General features: G+C 26.9%; 1 protein-coding gene across 7 annotated transcripts; it reads left to right on the forward strand.

The window, feature by feature from the left end:
* The first annotated feature begins 375 nt into the window (after positions 1–375).
* Positions 376–7,697, forward strand: LOC124953998 (ATP-binding cassette sub-family C member 4-like). 7 transcript variants are annotated; one of them, XM_047506159.1, is made up of 17 exons: positions 387–680; positions 829–939; positions 1,123–1,181; positions 1,269–1,516; positions 1,913–2,047; positions 2,145–2,336; positions 2,542–2,850; positions 3,246–3,770; positions 3,907–4,212; positions 4,277–4,471; positions 4,581–5,085; positions 5,205–5,435; positions 5,553–5,789; positions 5,895–6,157; positions 6,236–6,675; positions 6,790–6,919; positions 7,038–7,697. In XM_047506159.1, exons 1-17 carry the CDS (start codon positions 607–609, stop codon positions 7,245–7,247), a joined length of 4,170 nt encoding a protein of 1,389 aa, XP_047362115.1. In that variant the 5' UTR covers positions 387–606; the 3' UTR covers positions 7,248–7,697. The 7 variants fall into 7 exon arrangements, 6 of the variants coding, with proteins under 6 accessions (XP_047362116.1, XP_047362114.1, XP_047362112.1 ...); XR_007102408.1 differs by having other exon boundaries at positions 376–680; positions 1,123–1,516; positions 6,236–6,566; positions 7,038–7,180; XM_047506158.1 differs by having other exon boundaries at positions 384–680; positions 1,123–1,516; positions 5,205–5,363.
* The last annotated feature ends 5,540 nt before the right edge of the window (positions 7,698–13,237 follow it).

A 13,237-nucleotide genomic window follows, 5' to 3' on the forward strand; every position in this document is an offset into this window, starting at 1 on the left:
TACAATTATAGGAAAGTGGAATAAGAAAAGATATTAATTGTATTTATAATCATTACTTATATTTATTATTATAATCAATAAATGCGATAAGAAAATTACAAAATGAAAGTATAAAATTTTGTATTGTCGAATAAAATTACTAAACGTAGATTGTAATGGTATAATCGACTGATTACGCATATATATATGTATATTATATATTATATATATATATATATATATATATATATATATATATATATATATATATGACATTTTACAATGAAAATAATGTTATATTATTTACACAACTCGCATGTAATATATGATTTATAAATAAATGTAATGAAAGAAAAGATCGATTCTTTAAATATATAATAATTTATTATCAAAAAATGGTAAGTAACTAGTTTACTTATTGTTATCACTTTTCAACTAATTATTATGTAAGTAGGAAGATACAAAAGCCTTAGCCGATGACGAATTTTCAGTGACTCTGAACTTTTCGAATGAATAACAGCCAAGGCAGTACGTTTGAATAAGAAACATTTACGGATAATAATATCAAAAAGAATATATATATATATATTTTTTTTTTGTTTTAATTAAAATTATTTAATAGAAAACATGCATATACAAAAGTGTCCTGTTAACAGAAATCCAAAGGAATCGGCGAATATATTTAGTGTTTTAACTTTTTGGTTTGTTCTCGTTATTTTTCTAACTTACGTTATTTGTCAAATTCGTCTAGCATTCCTCCCTCTTCGACATCTGAAAACTTTGTTAATTATTAATAATTAAATCTTTTTTTTCTTTTTTTGCTTCAATATCCATTAAATATTACATTAGGTGGCTCAAGGATATATTTAAAAAAGGACTAAACAAAACATTAACGTTGGATGATATTTATGAACCATTGAAGCACAACCAATCGGAAAATCTTGGAAATTTGCTCGAAAGGTTTAATAATTTAATTTATATACAAATATTGATCACTTTTTATTTTCCATTGAATTTATCCTTTTCGACGGAAAGAAAAAGAAAAAAAAAATTAATTTAATTTGCTCGTTACATCGTTTCTTTTTTTTTTTGTTGTTCTTTTTTCTTTTTTTCTTTCTTTCTTTGCTTTTTTTTTTTTTACAGAGAATGGCGTCGCGAATGGGAGAAATTACAGGATTTCGAATATGTATTGGAAAAGGATGGTAATAAAAAATTAAACAAAGATATAAAGCCGTCCTTGTACAAGGCATTATATCGTATATTTTGGCGTAAATATTTTTTAATATCAGGATTTCTGTTCGTCCACACTGTAATATTGTATACGTTACAACCAATATTACAAGGATGGATAATAAATTATTTTAATGTGTCTTCGACAAATTCAAAAACAATAACGAAAGAAAAAGGGATCATTTATTGTTTTGGTCTGGTCATCGATATCATCGTATCTGTTTGCATCTTCCATCATGTATATTTTAAAAGTCAAGAAATAGGAATGCAAATACGTATAGCTTGCAGTTCTCTAATATACAAAAAAGTATGTCAATTGTTTGATTTTAACGTAGATAGTTATTAATTTCTATATAACGTTATATAAATTATATATAATTATATATAAAAAATGTGAACTTTAATTACGTAATATTTAAGTAATAATTCAAGGTCTGAATGTTTTGTGCTTTTTCTTCTTTTTTCCTTTTTTATTTTTTTTTTATTTTTTTCTTTTTAAATATTTCTTGAATTCTTATCAAAATTATATATCTCATAAATTATATAAGTTCACATTCGTTTCTTATCATTTCTTTGACGACATTTCTTTGATGTTTGCATTTATGTAATATAAAAAAATATTTAAACATAAAAAACAATAATAATTAAGATAATATATATATATATACTTATATATATATATATATACTTATATCTATTACAGATATTACGGCTAAGTAAAACAGCTCTAATGCAAACGACTAATGGTGGACAAATTCTTAATATTCTTAGCAATGATATGAATCGTTTTGATACCGTACTCATTTATCTGCATTATTTATGGATTGGACCGATTCAGGTAATAATTGAAAGCTTATGCCTAAAAATGGCAATGATGAAATATTATTTCTTAATAAATAAAAAATTAAATTATATTATTATAAAATTACTCGTAGCTCGTAGTAGTAACCTACATAATGTGGACAATGATCGGATCTTCAACATTTTTTGGCATTGCATGTCTCTTATTGGTATCTTTTCCCATTCAAGGATATTTTCCCGTAATAAGTAAAAGATTGAGAGCAAGTCTAGCAGCTCTAACGGATACAAGGATACAACTTATAAGCGAATTTATAACAGGCATACAGGTGGTAGAAATTTTCAATTAATAAAAGAAATGCAAAAAAAAAATTAATAATAATCATAATAATAATAATGATAATAAAAAAGAAAGTATTTCACAAATTCATTCCATAGAAGTACATATTTTAGATATGATCATAATATAAAGTATCGATATAAAATGAATTTTGATGTTTTCTTTTTTTTTTTTTTTTTTTTTTTCGTTTTCAGATGATCAAAATGTACGGATGGGAAAAGCCGTTCAGTAAATTTGTAATAAAAACACGTATAGCGGAGATGAAAAAAATTAGGATTAGCTCGTTTATTAAAGTATTAGCTCTGTCTATGTTAATATTTACCGAAAGAATGACACTATATTTTTCTATGGTGTCGTACGCTCTTACAAACAAGACATTAAATCCAGAATATACATATGTTTGGACAACCTTCTTCAATATTTTACAATTAACGATCGTCATGTTTTTTCTACAAGCTCTAATATCCTGGAACGAGACCACAATAACTGTTAATAGAATCGAGGTTCGTTGTAATAATTTTATTTCTATTTTATAAATTAATTATTCGTAATTCTTTATAAAGTTCATTATAATTTATAAATCACAAATACAAATTGATGTTATTTGATCAATTTTTTTTTAAGTCATTAAAAATTAATTTAACAAATTAATCTTTATCGTTACAAAAGTGTTATACTAAATATTATTTATTTCTCAGAAAGAAATTTTATTCATACGCTAAACGTATGATCATTAGAAAAATAAAAGAGAACGTCGGAGTTATAAATGCGCTTAATTAAATTTGTATATATACGTAATGAAACTTTTCGCCGTGGTAATTATACGAAAGAAAAAAAAAGAAAAAAGAAAAAAAAAAAAGAAAGAAAAGAAAAATAAATATTTCAACAATTATTTCAGGAATTTTTATTGTTGGACGAAGTGATATCGAACGATCAAACGTCATTGATGTCATCAATGTCATCAAAATATCAGAAAAAAGGAGATAAAAATGATATTGAATATTGTAGGATCATTTTGAAGAAGGAAGAGCCGGTAATAAACGTCGAGCCGAAAAAACAACCATCGATTGAATTGATAAAAGTATCATCAAATTGGGTGTCGAGCAAATTACCACCTACTCTATGTAATATCAGTATGAAAGTAGATCCGGGCCAGTTATGTATTTTATTGGGTCAAGTTGGATCAGGAAAGACAGCCCTTTTAAATACACTTTTGAAGGAACTTCCTTTGGGTGCTGGTACCATCAAGATATTACAAAACTTACCTACAAAAATGGACTCTCAGGCGAACATAACAAATTATTTCACTGATAATAAAAACATTAGAATTTCTTATGCCTCCCAAGAACCATGGCTTTTTGATGGTACTATCAAAGAAAATATTCTCTTTGGTGAATTGTACGATAATAAAAGATATACAGACGTAGGTGTAGACATGGTCGTTGAGCTGTTTGATTTAGAAAAAAAAAAAAAAAGAAAAAAGAAAAAGAAAAAAAAGAAACAAAAAAAGAAAAAAAAACAAATGAACGAACGAATTCATTTTAATAATTTATTTCTAGGTAACGCGAGTATGTGCCTTAAATAAAGATTTCCAGCAATTACCTCAAGGTGATATGACTACTGTCGGGGAAAGAGGGATAATGTTATCTGGCGGGCAAAAAGCTCGAGTCAGTTTGGCAAGAGCCATTTATAAACAAGCAGATATTTATTTATTGGACGATCCATTGAGCGCTGTAGATACAAAAGTTGCCAAGCATATATTTACAAAATGTATCGTACAATATCTTCGTGATAAGACGAGGATATTAGCTACGCATCAATTGCAGTTTATCAAATCTGCGGACGTTATAGTGGCGCTGGATCATGTGAGTAATGAAATTGATAAAATTTAATTAAAACGATATTAAATTTGAATATTATTTTAATAAGGGTACCGTCAAAATGAAAGGAAGTTATAATGAATTAATGAAAAATAATGATGAATTTTTGAAAATGGTCACTCGTATCAAAATGGACAGGGAAAATAACGAAATTAAGGAGGATACAAATGAAAATCTTTTTGGATATAACAGAGATAGTATAAGAAGTAGAGCATCTATTAGATCATACAACAGTTCGGTCGTGGTAATAAATATATTAATATATCGAAGAATTCAACATGATATATAATCGTTTGTAATGTTTCAAATATATATATATATATAGATATATACATATATAATTATTATGACAGGAATCTGTACATGGTGATTATGAAAGTGCGGATACCAACGAACAAGAAGAATTATTTTTAACAGACAATATTCCTTGGAAATTATATATCAAATATTTTCGATATGGAGGCTCATGGTTAACGTTAATTATTTTTGTAATAATATCTATAGTAACGCAAATAATTACAAACGCTACCGATTATTGGGTATCTTATTGGACCAATTTAGAAGTCATAAGAAGTTCTAAAAATAAAACTTTAATCATGCATAAACAAGAGGAATATCGAAATACGATACAGAATACAATTTTATCGAACTTTCTATCCTTAGATAATTTAGGATTGTTAACAACAACGTCTGCTATATACATTTATACAATCTTGCTTGTTATTTGTATAATTACGGTACTTGTACGCAGCATCTTTTTTATGCAACTTTGCGTAATCGCCTCTCGTAGAATTCATAATGATTCGTTTAACAATCTTTTGCAAGCTAACATGCGCTTTTTCCATACGAATCCTTCCGGTGAGTAATGTTTCAATATAAAATATCTTTAATAAATAAATATATATAATTATTCAACGATACTCCCGAAGAAATTTTATTTGAATTTTATAAAATATTTCATCAAGATATTATTTTAGGAAGAATACTGAATAGATTTTCAAAAGATATGGGAGCCATAGATGAATTATTACCAAAGCCAATGATAGAAGTAATACAAATATCTCTAGTTACACTTGGTATTATTATTATGGAAATAATTGTGAATTATTGGACAGTTATACCATTCATTATGTTAGGTATCTTTACTTATTTCATAAAAATAATATACGTTAAAACTGTGCAAAGTATTAAACGATATGAGGGGATATGTAAGTATAGTTATTTTCTTTTTTTTTTTTTTTTTCCTTACTGTATTTAAAAATATTGTCATATTTATTTCATGTAAGTTGAAATTTGATCGTAATAAATGTAATTTTAATTTCAAGGTAAGAGCCCGATATTTTGTCACGTCGGTACAACATTAAATGGTCTATCGACGATAAGAAGTAGCGGTAAGGCTACTCAAGATTTGTTGCAAAAAAAGTTTGATTATTTACAAGATAAACATACAGGCACTTGGTATCTCTTATTATCAGCATCCGCACTTCTTGGTTTAGTCTTCGATATATTGATATCCTTTGTCATAGCCTTTATATGTTTTTATTTTGTTCTCGTACATACAGGTATTTATAATAATCACAATTATTTAACGAAAATGAATAATGAAATTTTAAAGGTGCAAAGGAGAAAATTAAAAGGAAATGGTACATACGCTTGTAATATTACAGATAATACATTAAGTGGAGATGTAGGTTTAGCTATATCGCAAGCTCTTATTATTATTAGTATGTTACAATATGGTATAAAACAAACTGTCGAAGTAATTATTCAAATGACATCGGTCGAAAGAATATTCCAATATATGGATCTCCCTAAGGAGAAATCTTTGATAACAATGAACCCATTGCCGCCAACATGGCCATCGCAAGGTAGATTAATATTAAAGAATGTTTCTATGAGATATAGTCCGAATGAACCATCTGTTTTAAAGGTAAATTTCATATATATATATATATTCAACAAGTAATATTTCGATTACAATAATGAGACATTTTTTTAAAACTTTTAGAATCTAACAGTTACGATAGAGGCAGGATGGAAAGTCGGTATTGTTGGAAGAACAGGAGCTGGAAAGTCTTCTTTAATAAGTGCACTCTTTCGTCTATTTTCTGAAGGTTTAGAAGGAGAGATAATAATTGATGAAAAGGATACAAGTACAATAGACTTGCAAGAATTACGTTCTCGGATATCTATCATTCCACAAGAACCAATTCTCTTTGCTGCAAGTTTGCGATATAATTTGGATCCATTTAATCAATATGACGACATACATCTTTGGGATGTTCTTCGAGAGGTCGAATTCACTGATATAGGCTTGAACGATCAAATTTTAGCTAATGGTAACAATTTGAGCATTGGTCAAAAACAATTAATATGCTTGGCTAGAAGTATGCTGAGAAAAAATCGTATTATAGTTCTCGATGAGGCAACTGCTAATATAGATTCGCAGTTAGTAGAATAATTTTTATGAATAATTAATTTACACATTATTTATATATATATATATATATATACGGATAACAATATTATTAATGATAAATAATTACATGTGTTTCTTTTTAGAACCGATGAATTGATACAACGTACTTTAAGAACTAAATTTGTTGATTATACTGTTCTATGTGTGGCTCATCGTTTGAATACTATTATTGATAGCAATCGTATTATAGTGATGGACGGTGGAGAAATTGCGGTATGAATAAGATATTTTATAACAATCTTATAATTTAGAGTAAATTTATATCTACAATGTTATCATAATTATTTTATTGAATTTGTATTTTTACAAATATTATGCTTATGCTCACCAGGAATTTGATCATCCCTACGAGTTATTACGTAATAAACCTAATGGTTTGTTTGCTCAAATGGTGAAGAATACAGGACGTATTATGTCTAAGAACCTTTTGCAGCAAGCAGAGATGGCTTATCGGCGAGATACAAAGGAACACAATCTTGATGATATTTCCACTGAAACTGAAATAACATTAAATACAAATCAAGAATATATATCATTATAAATAGAGAAAAAAAAATTATATATATATATATTCCATCTAAAATATTCTTTTACATAAGCACCTCCGATGACTGTATTATTTGCAATTAAGATGAATGGCTGTAAATATTATAATCAATATATTTCAAAATATTTCAAAAATTCTATTTAATAGGATAGACAAATACGTATGTGTGCGGGTATATATATACATGCATATATATATATATGCACTAATATTTTATTTTACATACAACTACGTGCATGATATTATATATATTAGAAACATTGTGATGTTATATACAAACAATAATTTCTACGATTTATTTTAATATAGTATTTTTTTGCATTCCGACGAGTACGCATTAAAATTTTAGCTTTCCAAATACAAAAACTTATAAATTAATACTTTCGATAATTTCGTAATTATTTAAACAATATACATTGTACACAGAATACAATAAACTAATATTTAAACAATAATATATTCGTTTAAACATTACAAATATCAATAAATGTGAAAAATTTTAAATAATTTTACTTTAAAATTCCAATACTTGAAAATTTTAATCTCGATGTTGTTGGCCTTGCGACATATAAACATAAACAGTCCTTCTATTAACTTTGATAAATATCGAGTTAGTTCTCTCTTGCACTCCGACGTGAGCATACCTAATTTCTCTCTTTTTAAACGCTAGAACTTATAAATTAATAATTTCGTTAATTTTATAATTATTTAAACAATATTTAACATACACGGAGCACAATAAAGTAATATTTAAACAATAGTACATTCGTTTAAACATTACAAAGATCCATACGCGCGAAAAACAAAATAATTTCAATTTAAAATTCCAATACTTAAAGATTCTAATTTCGATGTTATTGTTCTTGCGTAATATAAACATAAACGGACCTTCTATTATCTTTTTCAATTACCGAGTTAGTTCTCTCTTGCACTCCGACGTGTGCACATCGTGATTTTCCTTTTCTAAACGCGAAAACTTATAAATTAATACTTTCGCTAATTTTATTATAATTTAAACAATCATACATGTACTCGGGATAGAATAAAGTAATATTTAAACAATAATACATTTATTTAAACATTAAAAAGACGGAAACTCGCGCGGGACTTAGAAAACTTTTAATTTAATATTTCGATACTTAAAAATTTTAATTTCGAGATAGTTGGCCTTGTGTAACATAAACATAGACGCACTTTTTTTTAATTTTGATTGTTTAGTTAGTTGTCTCTTGCATTCCGACGTGTGCAGATCTACTCTCTCTATTATTAAACGCGAAAACTTATAAATTAATACTTTCGTTAATTTTATAATTATTTAAACAATATACATTGTACACGGATTACAATAAACTAACATTTAAACAATAATACATTCGTTTAAACAATACAAATATCAATACGCGCGAAAAATTTAAAATAATATTACTTTAAAATGCCAATACTTGAAACTTTTAATGTAGGTGTTGTTGTTCTTGCGTAATATAAAAATAAACGGACCTTCTATTATCTTTTTCAATTACCGAGTTAGTTCTTTCTTGCACTACGACGTGTGCACATCGTGATTTTCCTTTTCTAAACGCGAAAACTTATAAAATTAATACTTTCGTTATTTTGTAATTATTTAAACAATATACCTTGTACACGGAGTACAATAAACTAATATTTAAATAATAATATATTTGTTTAAACATTACAAATATCAATAAATGTGAAAAATCAAAAATAATTTTACTTTAAAATTCCAATACTTGAAAATTTTAATTTCGTAATAGTGCCCTTGTGTAAGATAAAAATAAATGCCTTTTTTCTCATTTTGACAGTCACCGAGTTAGTTTTCTTCTACACTCCGACGTGTGCACATCGCGATTATCATTTCCTGAACCCGGAAACTCATAAATTAATACCCTCGATAATTTTATACTTATATAATCGATTTTTATTGCACGTGGGATAGAATAAAGTAATATTTAAATAATAGTACGTTTATTTAAACATTAAAAAGGCAGAATCACGCGTGAGACTTAAAATAATTTTAATATAATCTTGTATTACTTTAAAATTTTTATTTCGGAGCAGTTGCCTCGTGTAATATAAACATAAACATCTTTTTCCTGACTTTGATAATCACCGAGTTAGTTTTCTCTTGCACTTCGACGTGTGCACATCGCGATTCTCTTTTCCCGAAGGAGGAAACTTATAAATTAATAATTTCGGTAATTTTATAATTATTTAAACAATATTTAACGTACATGGAGCGCAATAAAATAATATTTAAACAATAGTAGTTACATTTAAACATTATAAAGAAAGGAACACGCGATAAAATAAAAATAATTTTAAAATAAAATTCTAATACTTAAAAATTTTTAATTCTCGGTTGTTGGCCTTCTGCAATGTAAATATAAACGTTCCATTGATTAATTTTGACGATTCGTGAGTTAGTTTACTTCTGCATTCCGACCAATGCACATCGTACTCTCTATTTCTAATCGCGGAAACTTATAAATTAATAATTTCGGTAATTCTATAATTATTTAAACAATATTTAACGTACACGGAGCACAATAAAATAATATTTAAACAATAGTATATTCATTTAAACATTATAAAGAAAGGAACACGCGATAAAATAAAAATAATTTTAAAATAAAATTCTAATACTTAAAAATTTTTAATTCTCGGTTGTTGGCCTTCAGCAATGTAAATATAAACGTTCCTTTGATTAACTTTGACGATTCGTGAGTTAGTTTACTTCTGCATTCCGACCAATGCACATCGTACTCTCTATTTCTAATCGCGGAAACTTATAAATTAATAATTTCGGTAATTCTATAATTATTTAAACAATATTTAACGTACACGGAGCACAATAAAATAATATTTAAACAATAGTATATTCATTTAAACATTATAAAGAAAGGAACACGCGATAAAATAAAAATAATTTTAAAATAAAATTCTAATACTTAAAAATTTTTAATTCTCGGTTGTTGGCCTTCAGCAATGTAAATATAAACGTTCCTTTGATTAACTTTGACGATTCGTGAGTTAGTTTACTTCTGCATTCCGACCAATGCACATCGTACTCTCTATTTCTAATCGCGGAAACTTATAAATTAATAATTTCGGTAATTCTATAATTATTTAAACAATATTTAACGTACACGGAGTGCAATAAAGTAATATTTAAACAACAGTATATTCATTTAAACATTATAAAGAAAGGAACACGCGATAAAATAAAAATAATTTTAAAATAAAATTCTAATATTTAAAAATTTTTAATTCTCGGTTGTTGGCCTTCTGCAATGTAAATATAAACGTTCCTTTGATTAACTTTGACGATTCGTGAGTTAGTTTACTTCTGCATTCCGACCAATGCACATCGTACTCTCTATTTCTAATCGCGGAAACTTATAAATTAATAATTTCGGTAATTCTATAATTATTTAAACAATATTTAACGTACACGGAGCACAATAAAATAATATTTAAACAATAGTATATTCATTTAAACATTATAAAGAAAGGAACACGCGATAAAATAAAAATAATTTTAAAATAAAATTCTAATACTTAAAAATTTTTAATTCTCGGTTGTTGGCCTTCAGCAATGTAAATATAAACGTTCCTTTGATTAACTTTGACGATTCGTGAGTTAGTTTACTTCTGCATTCCGATCAATGCACATCGTACTCTCTATTTCTAATCGCGGAAACTTATAAATTAATAATTTCGGTAATTCTATAATTATTTAAACAATATTTAACGTACACGGAGTGCAATAAAATAATATTTAAACAATAGTAGTTACATTTAAACATTATAAAGAAAGGAACACGCGAGGAATTAAAAATAATTTTAAAATAAAATCCCAATACTTAAAAATTTTTAATTCTCGGTTGTTGGCCTTCAGCAAAGTAAATATAAACGTTCCATTGATTAACTTTGACGATTCGTGAGTTAGTTTACTTCTGCATTCCGACCAATGCACATCGTACTCTCTATTTCTAATCGCGGAAACTTATAAATTAATAATTTCGGTAATTCTATAATTATTTAAACAATATTTAACGTACACGGAGCACAATAAAATAATATTTAAACAATAGTATATTCATTTAAACATTATAAAGAAAGGAACACGCGATAAAATAAAAATAATTTTAAAATAAAATTCTAATATTTAAAAATTTTTAATTCTCGGTTGTTGGCCTTCAGCAATGTAAATATAAACGTTCCTTTGATTAACTTTGACGATTCCTGGGTTAGTTTACTTCTGCATTCCGACCAATGCACATCGTACTCTCTATTTCTAATCGCGGAAACTTATAAATTAATAATTTCGGTAATTCTATACGTATTTAAACAATATTTAACGTACACGGAGCACAATAAAATAATATTTAAACAATAGTATATTCATTTAAACATTATAAAGAAAGGAACACGCGATAAAATAAAAATAATTTTAAAATAAAATTCTAATACTTAAAAATTTTTAATTCTCGGTTGTCGGCCTTCTGCAATGTAAACATAAACGTTCCTTTGATTAACTTTGACGATTCGTGAGTTAGTTTACTTCTGCACTCCGACCGGTGCACATCGTATTCTCTATTTCTAATCGCGGAAACTTATAAATTAATAATTTCGGTAATTTCTCAATTAATTAAACAATCTTTAACATATACGGAGTATAATAAAGCACTATTTAAACAATAGTAGATTCGTATAAACATTATAAGTAAAGAAACGCACGAGAGACTTAAAATAATTTTGATATAAGTTTCCAGTACTTTAAAATTTTATCTTGGGTTGTTGGCCTTCTGCAATATAAACATAAACGGTCCTTCGATTAACTTTGACAATTCGGGAGTTAGTTTTCTTTTGAACTTCGACCAGTGCATACTGATACTCTCTAGTTCTGATCGTGGCAACTTATAAATTAATAATTTCGGTAATTTCTCAATTAATTAAACAATCTTTAACATATACGGAGTATAATAAAGCACTATTTAAACAATAGTAGATTCGTTTAAACATTATAAATAAAGAAACGCACGAAAAATTCAAAATAATTTTGATACAAGCTTCCAGTACTTTAAAATTTTATCTCGCGTTGTTGGCCTTCAGCAATATAAACATAAACGTTCTTTTGATTAACTTTGACGATTCGTGAGTTAGTTTACTTCTGCACTCCGACCGGTGCACATCGTATTCTCTATTTCTAATCGCGGAAACTTATAAATTAATAATTTCGGTAATTTCTCAATTAATTAAACAATCTTTAACATATACGGAGTATAATAAAGCACTATTTAAACAATAGTAGATTCGTATAAACATTATAAGTAAAGAAACGCACGAGAGACTTAAAATAATTTTGATATAAGTTTCCAGTACTTTAAAATTTTATCTTGGGTTGTTGGCCTTCTGCAATATAAACATAAACGGTCCTTCGATTAACTTTGACAATTCGGGAGTTAGTTTTCTTTTGAACTTCGACCAGTGCATACTGATACTCTCTAGTTTTGATCGTGGCAACTTATAAATTAATAATTTCGGTAATTTCTCAATTAATTAAACAATCTTTTACGTACAAGAAGTATAATAAAGCAATATTTAAACAATAATAGATTCGTTTAAACATTATAAATAAAGAAACGCACGAAAAATTCAAAATAATTTTGATAAAAGCTTCCAGTACTTTAAAATTTTATCTCGCGTTGTTGGCCTTCAGCAATATAAACATAAACATCCTTCGATTAACTTTGACGATTCACGAGTTAGTTCTCCTTTGCACTTCGACCAGTGCACATCGGTTCACTCTAGTTGTGATCGTGGCAACTTATAAATTAATAATTTCGGTAATTTCTCAATTAATTAAACAATCTTTAACATATACGGAGTATAATAAAGCACTATTTAAACAATAGTAGATTCGTTTAAACATTATAAATAAAGAAACGCGCGAGAAACTTAAA

The sequence above is a fragment of the Vespa velutina genome, chromosome 14 (genome assembly GCF_912470025.1).
Source record: "Vespa velutina chromosome 14, iVesVel2.1, whole genome shotgun sequence".
NCBI classification, from domain to species: domain Eukaryota; kingdom Metazoa; phylum Arthropoda; class Insecta; order Hymenoptera; family Vespidae; genus Vespa; species Vespa velutina.